Source organism: Protopterus annectens, chromosome 10.part0 (assembly GCF_019279795.1).
Source record: "Protopterus annectens isolate FY-2018-M chromosome 10.part0, PAN1.0, whole genome shotgun sequence".
In the NCBI taxonomy this organism is placed as follows: domain Eukaryota; kingdom Metazoa; phylum Chordata; order Ceratodontiformes; family Protopteridae; genus Protopterus; species Protopterus annectens.
In genome coordinates, this window is record NC_056744.1 from 1,442,646,066 (window position 1) to 1,442,665,385 (window position 19,320).

A 19,320-nucleotide genomic window follows, 5' to 3' on the forward strand; every position below is an offset into this window, starting at 1 on the left:
CTCCCTATCTCCTCTCTTTAAATCATTATCTTCTCTATTTGTCTGTAATCTTTTGGCACTTTGTGCCGATGTCTCTCCCATCTGCTTCCTGTGTCACCCATGTTATTTCCAGCTCTGACCTACCTCCTGGCCTCCTGTTTCCCCTTCTGTCCAATCTCACTTTGCCCTTTTCTTGCTTCGCTACTTCACCCCAGCCATCTCTAGCTCTCATACTCTCCCCACCAGCCTCTCCAGTCTCCTCTAGACTTGATATCCATTTCAGTCAGCACCCTTTAATCCTTCACCACCATCCTCAGGCTTCTTAACCATTATCTCAATATCTACACCCCTAAGCACTCTAAGTCTCTCCAACTACTGAAGTTTTCTTGTTCTTAAATGAATTCCTCCATTTTCACTATTATACTACCTGTAACCTTCTCAACCTATCAAATTCTACTTGCCACTTTTTATCTAGTTCAAAGTTAAATCTTGATGTTACAAATACTCCTATCAAATGCTCTGTACATTTGATTATGTATCTCAGTATCTCTGCAAATTGCTACACTATGTACCGAATAATTTCTGTACATGTACTGTATTTCTGTATATTGTCTAAATTTACATTTGTAATTATATGCTATTTGGAGATTTTCTTCTCTGACCTCCACTGAAAAGAGAACTTGCTGCCCAGTCAGACTCCCCCAGTAAAAAAAGGTAATAAATAAAATAAATAAACTCCCCAAGCTCCATGATCTCCTTTTCCATTCATTGAGGTTTGGATAATTCCCATCCCCCTTTTTAATGCATTAGCTTCTAGATAGGCGTGTATGTCTCAAGTACCCTTATTTACAAGTACACTAAGAGTTGCCATAAAGAGTTTAACAACACCAGTCAGCTATAGCTAGTTAGAGTCACACACTAAAGGACATACAATGGAACCAAAGGGTAGCCTGAAGTCCAATTCTGAGGGTACTCCACTCTAGAGTGCTTGCCTGAATATTGTCAGTAATATCTATAGATTTTAGTTGGATCCAGAGGTGTGGGTGTGTGCCTTTTGAGCCAGGCTTGAAAAATATCTGCAACTTTGGGGCTCTGGAAGTACATCCAGTACACACAAGGTGTTACAGTCCAAATTGCGAAAATCATTCATATCAATGTTTGGGCTGGTGATGGATTCTTTAACCCTAACATTCTGTATGATTTCTGTGAGTGAAAGTCATGCAGACAAGAAACACTGAATGGTGATCACATTAGTAAAAAAATGCAGTAAGAATAACTGGCTTGTGTGAACATGAGAAGATTTTTAACTTGCTATCAGTCAGTACTGTGGAACTTTACTAGCGAAGTGTATAATCTGAAGTACTACACAACGGTATAAATGGTGCATACACATTTTGGGCATAGAAGTAGGATTTTTTTAAGTGCATGTTTGTGGAATCATATTAAACAAAAGGCATTTTATTTATTCTAGAGCCCTGCCCTCCTAAGAATGTAATGGCTCTTCTTCAATATACTAATGACATCAGTGTATCATGGGGTCCCAGTCCTGGAGCCATCTCTTACATACTGACTATAGCAGGCAGTGATGGAGTGGTGACCTCATACAATGCCACAACTAATGCTTATGACATCACCAGTCTGCCTTGTGGAACAACATACAGTATAATTGTGACTGCGTTGGGAGATGGTTGCAACAGTGCACAGAGCTCCAGCATCTCAGCAGAAACAGGTACAAGACTAGTTACCAGTGAACTGTGTTTAGCACATACTGGCTTTTAACATGACTTTGCTTTGGATCAGCTCCTTACTGATTTAATTTAATAATAATTGCTTACCTTTTCTTGTTGACAGGCATATTATATTATTTTTAAAATTATTATGCTGCACACAGAATAGTCTGGAAACACTAATGTTTAGACAGTCTACTTCTACCTTTTAACTGCATTAGTAAATCCTGCTAAACATACATTTAAGATGTTACCTGACTTTTTGAATCCTAATATGCATTTCAGTGACTTACAGCACCATTTTACTTTTGTTTAGTACCTTGTGTCCCAGATGGAATTACAGTGATCCCATTCTATGAAAACAATACTGTGTTAATATCCTGGAACAAGACTTACGGAGCCACTTCGTATCTTGTAGTAGGAGAAGGCAGCGAAGGTGACATCCTGTCATGCAGTTCAGTGGATACTTTCTGCTATTTGATAGACCTACAGTGTGGAGAAGAGTATAACATTACATTAATGGCGATACTTGACAAAACCAATGGGTCACAAAGTCCAGCGATCACAATCAAATCTGGTAATCTGATTAATTTTATATTTGTTAGGAATATTTAAAATGTTCTGACTATCTGATTTAACCTCACTAAAAAAGTACAAAGAAAATGTTACCTTGAAACTTAACATGCTCTGTTCTGGGCTGCGTTATAATAAAAAGTTGGTTTTGTAATAAAAGGAGACACCACATCTCTCACGTCCAAATTTTGAATTATATTCCAGATTTCAGATTAGAATTTTTATCTGCTCCATGAGATATATTTTATGAAAGAAACGTAAACATTATTGTTATTAAATAACAATAGACTTTAAGGTTAAATAAAGCCACTCCTGATATTTATCACAAAATGCAGGGTAATATAAATCCATTAATTTTACCATGTTTATGCGATCAGCATGACTTGATTATGGCCTTTGCTGTGATTATTCAAACTAGGGTTCATACCTGATTCTTGTAGTAAAAGCTAAACATTGCTGTACTTTAGTGTGATCTATGTTATGCCAGATACTTGTGCCCAGAAGCTGAAATGCTTTTCTACATTTATTTCTACATTTGGTAACGGGGCAGGGTGGGTTTATATATATATATATGGATCCTTTCAACCTATGACTGGGAGCACATGGCAGGTTTAGTAATAAAGGTGAATACAACAGTGTGAATACATTAATAACTAGGTACAGCAGTATGAAACACATTAGTAACCAATTACAACAGTATGAAACACATTAATAACCAATTACAACAGTATGAAACACATCAATAACCAATTACAACAGTATGAAACACATTAATAACCAATTACAACAGTATAAAACACATTAATAACCAATTACAACAGTATGAAACACATTAATACCCAATTACAACAGTATGAAATGCATTAATAACCAATTACAACAGTATGAAACACATTAATAACCAATTACAACAGTATGAAACACATTAATAACCAATTACAACAGTATGAAACACATTAATAACCAATTACAACAGTATGAAACACATCAATAACCAATTACAACAGAATGAAACACATTAATAACCAATTACAACAGTATGTAGACTTATCATGCAACTAACAAACCATGAACCCCAAAAGGTATTTTTTAAGTCAAGAAGAGAGTGAAATAATCATGCTTCATAATTAAAAGGTTTAATTACTTTGTATTTCTAACTTCCATATCTATTAATAAGATATGTGTCCACTGACTTTCTTTGTAGCAAGATTTTACCAAAACACTGGCTAAAATGACTGAAGTTGTCATTCTTTGGCAGTTTAAAGTAATCAGTCTGCAACTGACTGTATTAACCCTGAGGAAGAGATAATTAACAAAACCTTCACCAAAACTAGTTTATTTTTGCAATTTGTAGAAATGAAATAGTCTACTATAGTTACTGTAATCACCCAGAAACATGTTATGCTATGCTATACAGAATGAAGGGATAAACTAGACCAATCTGTGCAGACTACTGCTATACAATCTATTGTAGTTGTAAGAAAACTACTTAAAAATAGTGATTGTAATGTGCTGCAATATCCCTCACCATACATCTCAACCTCTTACAGCAAAAAATCTGGACAAAGCCATAAATAGTGAAGGTACAAAGGACAAAAAATAGGGACAAATTTTAAATATTGTTCTTACAAACTTAGAAAGCTGATTGAATAATAGGTTTTGCATTTATATGCATTTTATAAAGGATATGAAGTCTAAAAATCAATTTCTGTCATTATTTTCTGACTTCAGTCCTCAGTGATTTGCCAGTGTTTTGCTAGAAAATCTCAATTTTTGAAGAAACAAATCTGGACATTCTGCAAAAATCAGGACAGTTGAGATGTGTGTCCCTCATATCACCTACATTCCTAGCGATGAATCCTAAGCTGCCTCAACAGACTGGCGGAAAAAGACACCCTTGTTAAATCCAATCGGCCTGGCTGAATATTAGGCTCCTGTTGCATAGTTTAAGTCACAGTGTATACATACATCATGAACCTGGCCTGGTATAGGCAACAGATTCCCAGCAGTAAAAACAAAATTCACATTCCTACCCCAAAGGAGTAGCTGCACTAGAGAAAATACTTGTAGAACAGATGTAGTAAAATACATGTGTGACACATATCACATTTATTACTGACTGGATATATGCAGCAGTAGCAGGACTCTCTGCAAAGTATGTTTTCTGGCTGCCCCCCCCCCCCAATTTTTTGTTTTACAAATTTCACATTTCCTTATTATTGATCATAAATTGTCATAATTCGGTCTGAACTTCTCTTACACACTATCGTGGTAATGCACGCAAAAATACCTCAGTCACTGTCTTCAGAGATGACTAAAACTGCACTCTATTACATCAAAGAAAATTATAGAGAAATTACAAAGCATGAAAATCTCAAAATGATTATAATACATTTGTTCGTAGTGACAAGAAAATGAAGCGTTAGTATTGTTTAGGGAGGCAAAACATTTTCTGAACACCTCCAAATCTGCTGTACCACATGTGAAAAGGAAAATCATGCAATTTTTTTTCATAATTTCATGTCTTCAAAATTATAGTCTTCACAATTACAAGAGAAAACCATGGTGGGCAAATGCAAGGTAGCTGGCACACAGACTGCAGCGGTGTTGCATAAGTGATCCCCATAAAGCCTAATGGCACACTGCCTGTCTATATGTATGGCACTATCTGTGTGTGTTTATATATACTCTGCGTGTGTGTGTGGGTTGTGTGTCTCCTGTCACAAATGTAGAGTATTGAACTATGATGGCTATGCAACTCTGCACATATGAGTTATGTCTGTGATAACCCCTTCTTTCAGATATCCCATTGAGATAGGTGTGCATGCATGACCATGTATTTTATTTACTTATTAATGCATGGGATGGATTTTTAATATCCACCTAAATTGCCATACAAAGGCAGATAGAACCTTAGTTTAATTTCTCAAGAGGGCAACATCTCCTTTATCATACACTATAATGTCAGCAATGGAACATGAATGTATGCATCAGATGTCGGCACTGAACCCACAGCCTTCTGCTCATCCTAACTAACATAAGTGTGTGATCTGGTGAGTAACACTGCTAATGTATACAGTGGGTAGCATTTCTACTTGTATGGTATCTGTATTCCTGGCTGGCCAATAACAATAAACAGATATCTACATTGCACTGTATGTGCATATCCACTTAGTGCTTGGCATCCATGTGTGAATTCAGACTAGGCAGGTGAATGATTGTGCAATCGCACAAGTACATGATACACATACCTTGGTCATTTGCACTGCAAGAGGCTCCTATCAGACTGCATACAGATGACTGTAACCCACCCAAATGCATTTATAGTGTGCAACTGTTTGGCAGTTGGTGCAGAGAATGAAGACTATGAGCTGTAGTTCCAATGGTACAGGGTTTGGTTCTTTCAGCCCTCATTTGTCTACTGTGTGGCCTTAAGAAAGCCACTTAACTAGACATTGCTCCTTGGTCACCCACCCCTGAAAAAGGACTGTGTGTCCAGTGGGCCTAACTGGTTAGCAAATGGGTATTATTATCATTATTAAACAGTGCATACATCAAACAACAGGGTTATATGTATACTTATAAGATGGCTATAATTGTTTTTACTGTACTATTATCATTACATCTTGATGTTGTGCATTATTTTGTAGCATGTGTACATTGTTGCACAGATGTGAGGTAGCACACACATACACACACAGAAGCATAACTGTGTCTGCATTTGAAGTGCATTCTTTGGTAACAGTTCATGGCTTTTAATATGTGACCTCTTCTCAAGAGTGTTGTACACACTGCTAAATAACTAAGTGCATTGATATAACAATGCCATACCGCTCCACTGCATTCTTGGAGCCATGTGTGATTTGGTACATGACATATTACAATCAAGAGATTGCATTCATGTATGTGCAGTGTAACATTCTTTCTTGGTCTACATCTATAACACTGCATGTAGTGCATAACATATAATGACAGCCACTGCTAACTAATATGTGATGTGGCTATCCCACCTCTGAGACAGTAATCAAGGAGCCTCAATCCTCACCACTGGCACCTGTGGGGGGATATTCTCTGGGATGATAACAGGTATGCACACAGTATTTCCAGATACAGCTCTCTGTATCAAGTGCAATTTCTCTTAAGAGCACACAGAGACCACAGTCAATCTGGCTCTGGTTCCTCTCTCTTTCTCCACATCCCCCCAGTAAGACCCCCTACTGGCACAGTTATAGAGTTGAATCCTTAGCCAGGTTTCCAAGCCAAGTCCTCCAACACTCTCTCTGTCCAACCAGTGCTTTGTGTCCCTGCTCAAGTAGCTGACACACACACTCTTTGCAATTTGATTTACACACACACACACACACACACACACACACACAGATACGCGCGTGCCCACATGCACACACACACATGCATACACACACACACACACACACACACACACACACACACACACACACACACACCTGAGAATGGCTGTCACATGTTTACTAGCTATGCTCCCTTTTGCCCAGACTATAAGGTAGTTATCACTGCCATTAGAAGCCCTTGTCAGTTACTTGAAGGCAATTAAGAAAGGTGCCCAGTTTTACTGTGTAATATTAGTACTAATACAAATGGTAGTTTGACCAAGAGCAAGGGTATTAGGAGTGGCCCACACAGTGTCACCAAATAAATATGCAAGTACTCTCAAAACTTAAATATCTCTACAATGATCAGTCACAATGAAAGGTTTAAATATATTTAATAATAAATAATAAAAGAACAATATTAAGTATATATTCACAGTGACAGCAGAGTTCAAAACACAGGAAGTAGTTAAAATAACATTGCAGGACAGGCTAAGACAAATAAGGAAAAACATTTAACCAAGCTCTACTATATTCCTGACTGAATCTAAGAGAATTACTATACCCTAATAACTTACTTAATAGAGCAAGGCAGATGATGTGGTGAAAGGTTCTTCTTGCTGTCAGCCCAAGACAAAATACAGAATGCTCTGTCTCACTAAGAGACTTCTCAAAATAATATCTAAAATATTACTCCTGGGACAGCTTGCAGAATGACAGAATTTCTGGTCATCTGACTTCAAGTTCCCATGTAAACCCCCCACTGCTGGAAGCTAGCAGGACTTAGCACCTACCTGTAAAAATACCTAGACAGGGGCTTTTGCTCAGATCTTTGGCAGGTGCTGGAAGTCATAAAACAATTGCAATCCTTCATGCTTCCAGAGTAGTAATTAGCTCTCCCCAAGGATAATACAGAAAGCTTCCTAGTACAGACTTTGTGTCTCTCACTGCATTGAAACCTGTGAGACAGCATCCTTATGACCTAGCCCATAAAGTGATTTAATTTCAGATATTTTTTAAAGTTTGCTGTACTGAGGTTAACCTCCTGTTTGCTAGTTTCCTCTGTTAAAATATGTACATTTAAACAGTTACAATAGTGCATGTACATTTCTCTCCAGTAGGGCACACTGTGGATACATTTCAAACACAAGCACATTACAAATACCTTTTCAACACAAACATCTGTACTAGTCAGTTTGATATACACATGACATACATTTCTAATACATCTGTAACAGAAGCATCTTATATAAATTAGTTTCATATTCACAAATGACATAATTATTTACCAAATTCCAGCTAGCTGTGCATGTAGTACCTCCTGTTGTCACACTTTGTACCATGTTTTAACAGGCATATAGCACAACTTTATTTTCAACATATCTAACCAGTTTAGAGTCACCTGTATACCTTGGTGCTATATCTCTGTAGTAGCATTTATTGACATGTCTGCCATACTGTGTCACTTCAACTTTTACATTCATGTATACCATGTGACATATGTTCAGAACTATCACCTTGTCCTTTTCTCATAGCATTTATGTTTTTTCAAGTGAACATGGAAACATTCATTTGGTTCCCTCAGCCTATGCAGTGCCATGCCTTCTGTACTTCTGGGCACCATTAGATAGATCGATAGATATTATAGATAGATAGATAGATCGATAGATAGACAGTATAGATAGATAGGGATTATCAAAATTATTTAGGTTATATATATGTACATATATATGTATGTGTGTGTGTGTGTGTGTGTGTGTGTGTGTGTGTGTGTGTGTGTGTGTGTGTGTGTGTGTGTGTGTATATATATATATATATATATATATATATATATATATATATATATATATATATAAACTTGTTTTATATACTTCCCCTTACTGCTTAATATGTGCAGCTCATACATTAGCATTCATAGTAAACCTCAGTATCATCCATGAAGAAGCTGTGTCTATTTTTTCACTAAATTCTGTTATATTATTATTTTTTAATAGAACAAAGAATAAGAAACAATCACTGAAACACATTATCTAAGAAATGTTAATTTATAGTGTTGTCCATAATTTCTAAAGTTGCATTAAAATATTTCAGATGTACCTTATATTTTAAACTGTCATTCATTTATACTTTTACCCTATGTTCATTTTTAAATGAATGTGCTTATTTTATTTTATACCAGCTCCATGCCAGCCTTCCCAAGTAAGATCTGAGTTTATATGTGATACTGATATTACAACAGTAAACTGGACCATTTCTGCGGGAGCAGTTTCATACCGTGTAAATGCAATAGGAAGCAAAGGACACACAGCACTGTGTACAACATCGGATACGTTCTGTGACTTTCCCGATCTGATGTGTGGGGAAAATTATTACATAACTGTAACAGCACTGAACCTGCAGACTTCTAGCATCCCAAGCAGCACTTCAGAAATAACAACAGGTAATAAGTCACTCATCTGGAACAATATTTGCAGGCTACTTGAAAAGAATGCTTACTTTTCCCATATCTGTTTAACTATTTCCTTTATTAGTTTCTTGTTTCTGGTTTTAAGACTGCAACAGCATTCTATGGTTATACTTTGTTTCTTGACAAGCTAATTATACCTTTATATGACAATGAAATAACGTTCCTTTCCTCTGAGTGTTACCTTCCTAGATAACATGCAGTGTGTCTTACAATGATCCCACATCAGGTCAGTTTACACCTCTGGTGGGAAAGGGGTGAACAGCAAAATGTGAAATATGCAGGAAATATCAAACATTATGTCCCTCTTTAGTAATCCTGTTACTGTTTGATTGCACTTTAAGGTTGACCTCCTGAAATTCATGCCTGACTTAAGCTAGAATTTCAGGCAGTGTCTTTTTTAGAAATAAGTAGCAACAGTAGTAATGTAGTAAATTAACAGCACTAGCAATAAAATATACTAGTAGCAGTAGTAGGAGTTCTAGAGCATTCCATGGAGAAGTTAATTTATGATTTAATTAACCCACTGTGAAGGTCTGATCCCAGCCATTAAACTAGGATAATAAATTATCAAATAATTCTTAGTACAACTGTATTAGTGAATCACAAGATTCTAATACTGCCTAGTGCTTTCCTAATATTCCCTCAGTTTTTTTTGTGGCACTTTCTACCCACAAGAATATGGGAGGGCATAAGTGTATCATGTGACAGCTGAAAGGGTGGAACTACTCTCTTCCCTGTCACCTGGACACAGACTGGATGGAGGTGACACAACACTCTGGATGTTTGGATGGTGATTCTTAGGTATGCAAAAGGCCATTGTATGACAGAAGTTTGGGTATTATGAAATCTGTTGGGTAGTGTTGAGAGTTGCTGAACTGCTTAATATACTTATATACTGTTATTACTAATATCATCACAGTGACCACAGAAAAGGACAGCATTCAGTTCAGTCTTAAGAAACTAACATATAATTCTGGATATGGCATACTTACTGGAATAAGAGCACAGGTTCCATGTTATTGCCAGTGACAAAACGTGGACAGTACATTCACTATGAAGAGAGACTGTACACTCATCAGGTAACCATATTTATTGGCCTGTGTGTTGATTAGACAGGCAGTATATTTGCAAAATACATGTTATTCATTACCAGAGTGATTCACTTACAAGGACAATGGAACAGAGTAAAATAAAAGCAGGGTAGTTAATTTACATATGTGATGGGGTAGAAATGAGCCAAGGTAATTTATTTACCTAGGTATGACAAGCCAAATCAGAGAATGTCACTGATTTTGCTGTTTTCGTGGGATGCTCTCTCAGTGTAATTTACATTACTATGGTGTATATTCTTTACCTCCTGATGTGTCTGTTTTATTTTATTTTATTTGTATTTGTTCTGGGGTACAATAATCTCCATGGACCTTCTTCAGACTCAGTCCAGGAACAGTGTCTGGTTAAGTGACTTGCTCAGAATCACACAGTTAGGCAATGGAGGCTGAGGGAATCAAACCTTGCACCAGTGGATCACAGGAAATAGCTTGCTAACAGCTCCTTAATACTCTAAGCCAATTGTTTGAATGTTTAAATAGTATCAAATGATACACTGATCAGTACAAGTTGCTTGTAGGATAGTGCACTCACTTTTGATGCTGAAAGTTTGTAAGGGTATGGGTTCTATACACACAACTGCCTGGATACATTTTTCATTACTGACACTGTAGTATATTATATGGGGAACTGTTGTACTTCTAAATGTACCATTTTGCAGATTAAATGAGAAAACAAAGGTCCCATCTATCTAAGTCAGTGGTAGCTCAGCTGGTTGTAAAAAATCCCATAGCACTTATCAAGAGTTACTATTCCATATTTATAGTAATCCTTATTTTTATATATTTATATTCACATACGCAATTATTTACAAATATTTATATGTATTTACAAATACTTGTAGAAATTCCATTTCATCTTATTCAACAATTTGACATTCATTACATACACACGTTCATATTTCTTTTCTTCATTAATCCCACCCATTTTGCCATAATAAATATGTTAGACTGAGGTTTATCACTTAAAAGTAGTGGTTGGACATAAGGCAGAATAAATCGTAAAACAGGACTGAAAATAAAGCGTCAGACTTGTGTTATATTTATGTATGCAGTTTCAAGGAAAGACAGTTTAGCAAAAGGGAAACAATAATCTTGTTGGCAGGCCTGAGAACCAAGATTAAGGGTGGTGGATACGGCTCCCAGAGGAAAGTTACCGCAATAAAATAATATGCATGCTTACGACAGAGAGTTCAGTTGAAGTCTGGTACAAGACTTGCTCAAATATCGCTATGGTACTGCTTTCATGCTTTTAGTTATTTGATGTTGCTATATACCATTTGAATATGCTGCTGTGACATTTATATCTGCTGCTATTATATTTTATATTACTCACTACAATAAACTATCATTAAGCAATCCGTGGCAACAGAACTCTGATTTCTTACAAAATATTTAATTTCTTAATATCGTCTCTTATTTGTCATATTTTGCTGTACACAATTTCCTAATACATTTTCCTCCAAAGAAATAATAATCATAAAAACAAAACTGTATCAATTTTATCAATTATTTCTTTTCTGTATGTCATATATCCCATACAAAATCATATCCATACGTACAACTTTCAACTGTTCAACTTGCAACACCCTTATTACTGAACCTCCCAAAATTGTTTGGTCTTTTACACTTTTGAAAACATGCTGTATGGATTCTTCAACTCTCCATATAAATAGCATTTTATTTCTTCAGCAATTTTGTATAGCATTATGTTTTTACAGAAAAAATATGTGAAAACAGCCTCAGCAAAAAATCTGAACACTCCCATAGTTCTCCAAACATTCTTCATCTCTGTGCCATGGCCTTCATCATCTTCTTATTCTTCTTTTCCTTCTAGATGTTTTTTAAGGATCATCCATATGATATTCTTTCATAACAGAAAGTGTGGGGTCATTTATTGCACTGTTGTAAATATTTTGCTACTTGTGTATCTCTGCTACCTTTAAACTAAAACAAAAAAAGAAAAAAACAAAAAAAATCTTGTTTTTTTCCCACTTTCTGAAATTTAAGAAAGTTCAGTTACATATTTGCTGTTCTGAACTGTTTGTAAGTTTCTTGGAGGCCATTGCTTGCTTGGGCTGAAGGGAGGTCTCTGTGTTCACTAGTGGCAGTGGTTAACACTGAGCAGCCTGCCTGTCCCTGTAGGAGTGGTTACTGTCTAGAAGCTGTATCTTTATTGGCTATTTTGGGTCAATTCTAAACTCCTTGATCTCTCTCTCTTAAAACCCTGCTGCCTCATGGTTTTGGCATCTTTCCAGGCTTGTTAGTTGTTGCTGAAGCACCTACCAAGGGGAGAAAACGCTGAGAGAAGAAAGGAGCCACTTTTGAGATTTTAAGTATTTTCTTCTGATTTTCTTGTTTAGAATTACTGCTTTGCCGCCTACTTTTCAGAGTTTTCTGGCTTGCTAAAGTTTATATCTGTATTAGAAACAGCGTTTAGGACACATCTGGAGCCTGTTTGCTGCATTTCCTGTGTTGCACTTAATTTGGAGTCGTTTTTTTCTCTTAAAATTGTATTTTGCCTGACTTTGGCCTGGCACTCGGGTGTTGGGTCATTTGTTGCACTGTTGTGAGTGTTTTGCTACTTGTGTATCTCTGCTACCTTTAGACTGGAACGAAAAGGGAGGGAAACGGAAAGATCTTGCTTTTCCCCACTTTCTGAGATTTGAGAAGGTTCAGTTGCAGATTTGCTGTTCTGAACTGTTTGTGGGTTTCTTGGAGGCCGGTGCTTGCTTGGGCTGAAGGGAGGTCTCTGTGTTCACCAGTGGCAGTGGTTAACACTGAGCAGCCTGCCTGTCCCTGTAGGAGTGGTTACTGCCTAGAAGCTGTAGTTTTATTGGCCATTTTGGGTCAATTCTAAACTCCTTGATCTCTCTCTCTTAAAACCCTGCAACTCTCTTTTTGCGTGGTCTTGCGTGCAGAGCAGCGTCGGGCAGCACTGCTTAAACAGGTTTAAACTATCCCCGGCTCCACAAAGTACGTACCTCCCTGGACTACATGAAAAAAGATGCACAGGAGCTCTTTGATCATGTAGCCCAGGCTGTTATGACCCTGACCTTGAGTAGCATCTTACCCTCACCAAGAATGATGCCACAGTATAAAGACAAAATGATCAATTTTAACAATTGGCTAAAGTATTGGTGTTATTCAAAGGGGATCCAGTGTCTGTCAGCCTGGGATGACATGCTCGACAAGCCACGTTGCTTCGCTAGGGACTGCTTGCACCTGTCACCCCTGGGTTTTCAAATACTGGCAAAGGCTCTTGCCTCCCCCATAGTGCCTTTTTTAGGCAAGGCTCAAAAGACAAACCCAACCCCATAGACAACACAAAGAAAAAAATACTAAGAGTAATGCTGATCAACGCCAGAAGTCTAAACCTCAAGATGCACTCACTCAAGACTCTCCTTAGTATGGAAAATATCGATATCTGTGCAGTAACAGAAACCTGGTTCAACACTCCTGAGAGCACCCCAGCACTAACAGGTTATACTTCATACCATGCTTTCCGTCCCCAAAACTCGGACCGAACCACAAAAGGAGGGGGATTATCCATATTTATCAAAGATACCCACACCTCCAGGTTAGTGGCACTGCACGAAGCATCGTAGACCATCCATGTGCAACTAACAGTTGGAAAAACTGCCTTTCAGTTTGTAGCCTGCTATAGACCACCCTCCCAAACACAGGAACCTCACTCGGCTTTCCTGAGAACATTGGAGAATATGAAGGTCTCTCCAAACACTATTATATTGGGAGACTTCAACTACCCAAACATCGATTGGAAAAACTACTCAAGCCCAAACACCCTTGCCCAACGGTTCCTAGAATTTATAAACTCAAATGCTATGGAACAACTGGTCACCACTCCCACAAGACGGGAAAACATATTGAATCTGGTCATCACCAACATGGGGTCTCTATGTTCCACACCAGAGGTATACCCCTCATTGGTAAGATCAGACCATAAACAAATCTCACTGGACATCCATATTCCGTCCCCACCCCTAGCCAAGGAAACCACAGTGAAGAACTTCTCAAAAGCAAACTTCACACTTCTCAAAACTGAGGTGGAATCCTTCCCCTGGGCCAGTGGAAAATACGGCCCAAAATACAGAATCCTTTACAAAAGCATTCTATGGACACCTACAGGAATGCATGGAACATGCTATCCCAAATAAAACCAAGACTCACTCCTCCAAAGGCAGGAGACCTGCCTGGTGGACCCCAGCCATAAATAAGCTATACAACAGAAGGAGAAAGCTACTACATGACAGAGCAAAATCCCAAAAAGGGAAGGCGTCACTGATCAGTACTAGCAAGAAACTACAATCCCTCATAAAATCATCTAAGGCTAGCTTCGAAAAAATAATTGCACAAGACACTAAAGATAATCACAAGGCCTTCTTTAGTTATGTCAGAAACCTGGGAGGCAACTCCCAGATATGCTCTGAGTTAGTGCAAAATGACAAAAAATACACTGAACCCACAGACATTGCCAACATCCTGGCAGAAAGGTTCAGTGCAAACTTCTCTCCCCCTTCCCCCCAAAAGAGCAAATGTCTATCCCAACAGGGTGTAGCCTTCCTGAGATCACAGATGCACAGGTGAGAGCTGCCCTCTCCAAAGCACAAAACACAGCATCAATGGGACCAGATGGTGTCCCGGGCTGCGTCTTACATGAGCTCCAAGAAGAACTAAACCCTCATATAAACTCACTGTTCAATCTCAGCCTTACTACAGGATATGTACCCAAGGAATGGCGTACAGCAACAGTGGTCCCACTCCACAAAGGTGGTGCCACAATAGACCCCGGAAACTATCACCCTATAAGCCTGACTAGCCTGGTCTGCAAAGCTATGGAGCGTATCATCATGGAAATCATAAACAAAGACATTGGGAACCTCCAGACACTGGACCCTACCCAATTCGGCTTCATTAAGGGCAGATCTTGCCTCTTGAACCTGGTCAACTTCTTTGAAACAGTTACCAAAGCCATAGATGAAGGGAAGGTAGTCCACACAGCCTACCTGGACCTTGCAAAAGCCTTTGACAATACCCCACTCGGGCATCATAAATAAGCTCACCAGCTTAAATATCAACCCCTATGTCACAAGATGGGTTGCAAACTGGCTCGGGGATAGAACCCACATGGTCAGAATAGCAGGTGCCATGTCAGACTCTAAACCAGTTACAAGTGGTGTCCCACAAGGCTCAGTCCTGTGACCTATCTTGTTCGGTATATATTTCTCCGAGGTACAGGCTAACACGGGTGGACTATGGCTGACCAAGTTCACAGATGACTGCAAACTGGGTGCTGTAATCGACTCTCTGGCTGACACAAGCATCCTCCAAAAGGGTCTCACAGAGACGGATAACTGGTGCCAGAGCAATGGCCTAAAGCTAAATGCCAAAAAGTGCATAGTCATCCCCTTTGGAAAAAACAAAGTTCCCACAAATTACCACATAGGTGATAATCCATTAAGTATGGAAGAAGTAATTAGGGACTTGGGGACCCAAGTAGATAGCAATCTCTCCTTTGACAATCACGTTGCCAAAGTGGTTAGAAAGACCTTCTATATAGCCCACCTTATCATGAAAGGGTTCACATCTAGATCAAGAGAGGTCATTGTGCCCCTCTACTCATCTCTTATCAGGCCCATAATTGAGCACAATGCCCCATTTGGGATGTACCTTACCCGACACCTTCAGCAACTGGAAAGACCCCAAAAGTATCTCACCAAGAGGATCAAGGGGCTCAAACAGATGCCCTATGCAGTTCGGCTAAAGAAACTCCAGCTCTACTCACTTGCATACCGCCTACTCAGAGGCGATCTGTGTGTGACGTATAAAGCCATGTCCAACCCAGAATTAATGGACATGCTTCACGTCATGAAATCCAAATCCCTTAGAGCTACAGGCTCCAGGGACTTGAACCTCAGCACAGAAATAAATAGGACATGCTGGAGGGACAGATTCATATCCCAGAGGCTCCCCTCACTCTGGAACAAAATCCCAATCCATGTTAGGCAGAGCCCCTCACTGACACTCTTCAAGAGAAATCTTGACGAGTGGATGGGAGATCGTAAGTTTACCCCTGGGATCTCTTCTGTGTCCCTGCTTGACAGAGGTACAGTAAACTAACCTTAAAAGGGCTACCTTCTGTGACCTACTATACAGAGGCACAGTCAACTAATCTAAGAAGGGTGGCGAGCCAAACACACTCTGGCTAGGCTTGTAAATGCCCTAGGGCAGATAGCCTAGTATCAACCTATGAACCTATGAATAACTTTATACTGTTCATTGCTAGCCTTCCTTTCAGTACCTACTATAAATTTAACTTCCATAACCCTATTTTAGTTATACTTGCATCATCTTCAACTATCTTTCATTGTTACTTACCCACATATGAGAACTCTTCATATTTACAATAACATCCTACTAAATATCACTTTTCAATCCTATTTCATTACCTTCAACACCCAAACAAAAGCAATGAAGCCAAATGAAGCCAAATAATACAGCCATGTTAATTAATACCAATCCACCTTTTTCTTGCACATTATATAATAGTTGTCATTTAAATGGATTTAGTTTATCCCAAAAACTATTTTAATGTAGGCTAATCTTCCCATTGTCTCTAAATGTGTTAAATTAGCTTCTTCTTAAAAGTTAATTTCAATTTTTTTTCACAAATTCTGTATATCTTGTAACTCTATTAATAGATTTCCCCATTGTTTTTCACTGAATTTCTTTTCCCAAATGTAACTCCAAATACTATTTACTCTGATTGTGAAAAAAGCACACACTATTCCAGCTCTACCACTTCATCATTTCATTTGGTTTTATTTAACATAAACCAACTTCATTTAGATTTATGCCTAGTTCTATACCACTTTAACCCAAAGTTGTTTTTGTAATTAATACTGCATTATCTGTTGTGATGCCCCTGCACTGGCACAGTAATCAAGAAGCCTCAATCCTCACCACTAGCACCAGTGAGGGACATGCACATTAGGAGGATGAAAAGTACACACACAGTAAAGTACAATTTCCCTTAATAGCACACATAGATCAGTCAGTCTGGGGCTGGTTTCTCCCTCTTTCTCCAGATCCCCAATAAGACTTCCCACTGTCACAGCTATAGGGTTAAGATCTCACCTAAGTGGTCAAGCCAAAACCTCCAGCACCCTCTCTGTTCAACCAGTGCTTCATGTCCCTGCCCAAGTAGCGCGCACACACACACACACACACACACACACACACACACACACACACACACACACACATACACTTTGAAATTTGATTTATATACAAACACAGAGACACTCCTGGGGAAGGCTGGCACAGGTTTACTAGCTATGCCGCCTTCTGCTTAGATTATAAGGTAGTAATCACTGCCATCAGCCACTCTTATCAGCTACTATAAGGCCCTACCCAAAGGGTGACCAATTCTTCTGTGTAATGTTACTATTATCCAAATGGTAAGTGTGACCAAGACTAAGGCTATTTAAGAGTGGCCTATATGGTGTCACCAAATGCATATGCAAGTACGCTAAGAACTTAAATATCTCTAAACAAATCAGCCACAATTAAAATGTTTAAATATATTTAATAATAAATAAAAGAACAAGACAATATTCAATAACTCAATACAGTGACAACAGAGTTCAGAATCACAGGAAATATTTTAAAACAACATTGCAGGGCAGTCTCTCATAAATACAGAAACATTTAAACTAATCTTATTAAATTCCTATCTATCTCTAAGAGAAATTACTGTAATCTAAGTCTTACTTATAGAGCAAGATGCAGGCAGAAGTGCTGATTAGAGGATGTTTTCAGATCCAAGACAAGATACAAAATGCACAGATTTAATCTCTGAGATAGTTCTTAAATTACTATCAAACATTACTGCTGGGTTATCTCAGATTACATCATTCTTTGTCACCTCTGCCTTCACTTCCCAGGCTAACAGATACCAACAAAATTTAACATTTCTCTGTGAAAAAATACTTATATCCCAGAAGTTTGCCTAGAACTGGAAGTCATAAAACATTTAAACACTTTTACATTTGAAACCTGTAATTATTTCTGTTTCCAGACAATAGAAAAAATATCCAGCTGTAGACATACTGTCTTCTTGCTGTTTTAACTAACTTTATAACACATTATAAAACTCTTCACTTATTTTCTCAGAGTTTGCAAGTTAACTCCGTATGTTCCAACTTCTAGTATGAAAACATACATTGCATAGGCATATAGTTTATGCATATTTTCTTTTCCAGCAGTGTACACTGTAGTTACATTCTTGAAACTCAGTAAATAACATACAGTTTAACACAGACATATAGTTCTGTTACATTTGTAAAACAAGCCTATGGATCATATTAATATTCACAAATGACATATGATTATTTACAAAATTCCAGATAGCTGGGCTGGCAGTGTCACATTTCTATATAAATCATATAAATATTTTCAAGTGACATATAAATATTTACAAAATTCCAGCTAGCTGGGCTGGCAGCATTTTGGTCTGTCACATCTATATATGACATAGCTCTGGAAATTCCACTCCTTTTTCAATTTAAATTCCTACTACATATTTCTATTCCAGCACATCACTGTCATACCCCTTTCTCTGTTGTGAGACCGAATTCTGTTCTTCCTTGAGTCAGTGACTCCTTGTACTAAGCCTACACTAATTCTACCAAGGTTTTGGCACAGGATTGCCCAAATCAGCTTTCTTAGGACCTTGTCATATGCTTTCTCCAAGTCTAGGAATGCTCATTTGGACTATTTCCTCATCTCTATTTTCTTCTCAGCTATCTGTCTCACTGCAAACCTTAGGTCAGTTGTGCTGGATCCTGATCTGAATCTGAGCTGCATATCTCCCATCTTACTTTCTACTACTCTGTGTATCCATTAATCAATCACCATCTCCAGAACTTTCACTCAATGTGACAGTCATTTGAGATCTCTGTACTGCTCACAGTTGTGGATGTCCCCTTTGTTCTTATACACAGGCATGAGTATGTTTATTCTCCAGTCATCTGGAATACACCTTTCTCTCCACACTGCTATGAGTACCCTCAGGAGCCATTTCTCCCCTATCTCAC

At 38.2% G+C, this 19,320-nt stretch overlaps 1 protein-coding gene across 1 annotated transcript in view; it reads left to right on the forward strand.

The window, feature by feature from the left end:
- Positions 1 to 19,320, forward strand: part of LOC122814297 — a 780,122-nt gene that overhangs the window by 148,475 nt on the left and 612,327 nt on the right. Inside the window, exons 19-21 of the mRNA XM_044086885.1 lie at positions 1,451 to 1,708; positions 2,023 to 2,283; positions 8,808 to 9,068. Coding sequence (XP_043942820.1) covers positions 1,451 to 1,708; positions 2,023 to 2,283; positions 8,808 to 9,068 — 780 coding nt within the window. The remainder of the gene's footprint in view (positions 1 to 1,450; positions 1,709 to 2,022; positions 2,284 to 8,807; positions 9,069 to 19,320) is intronic.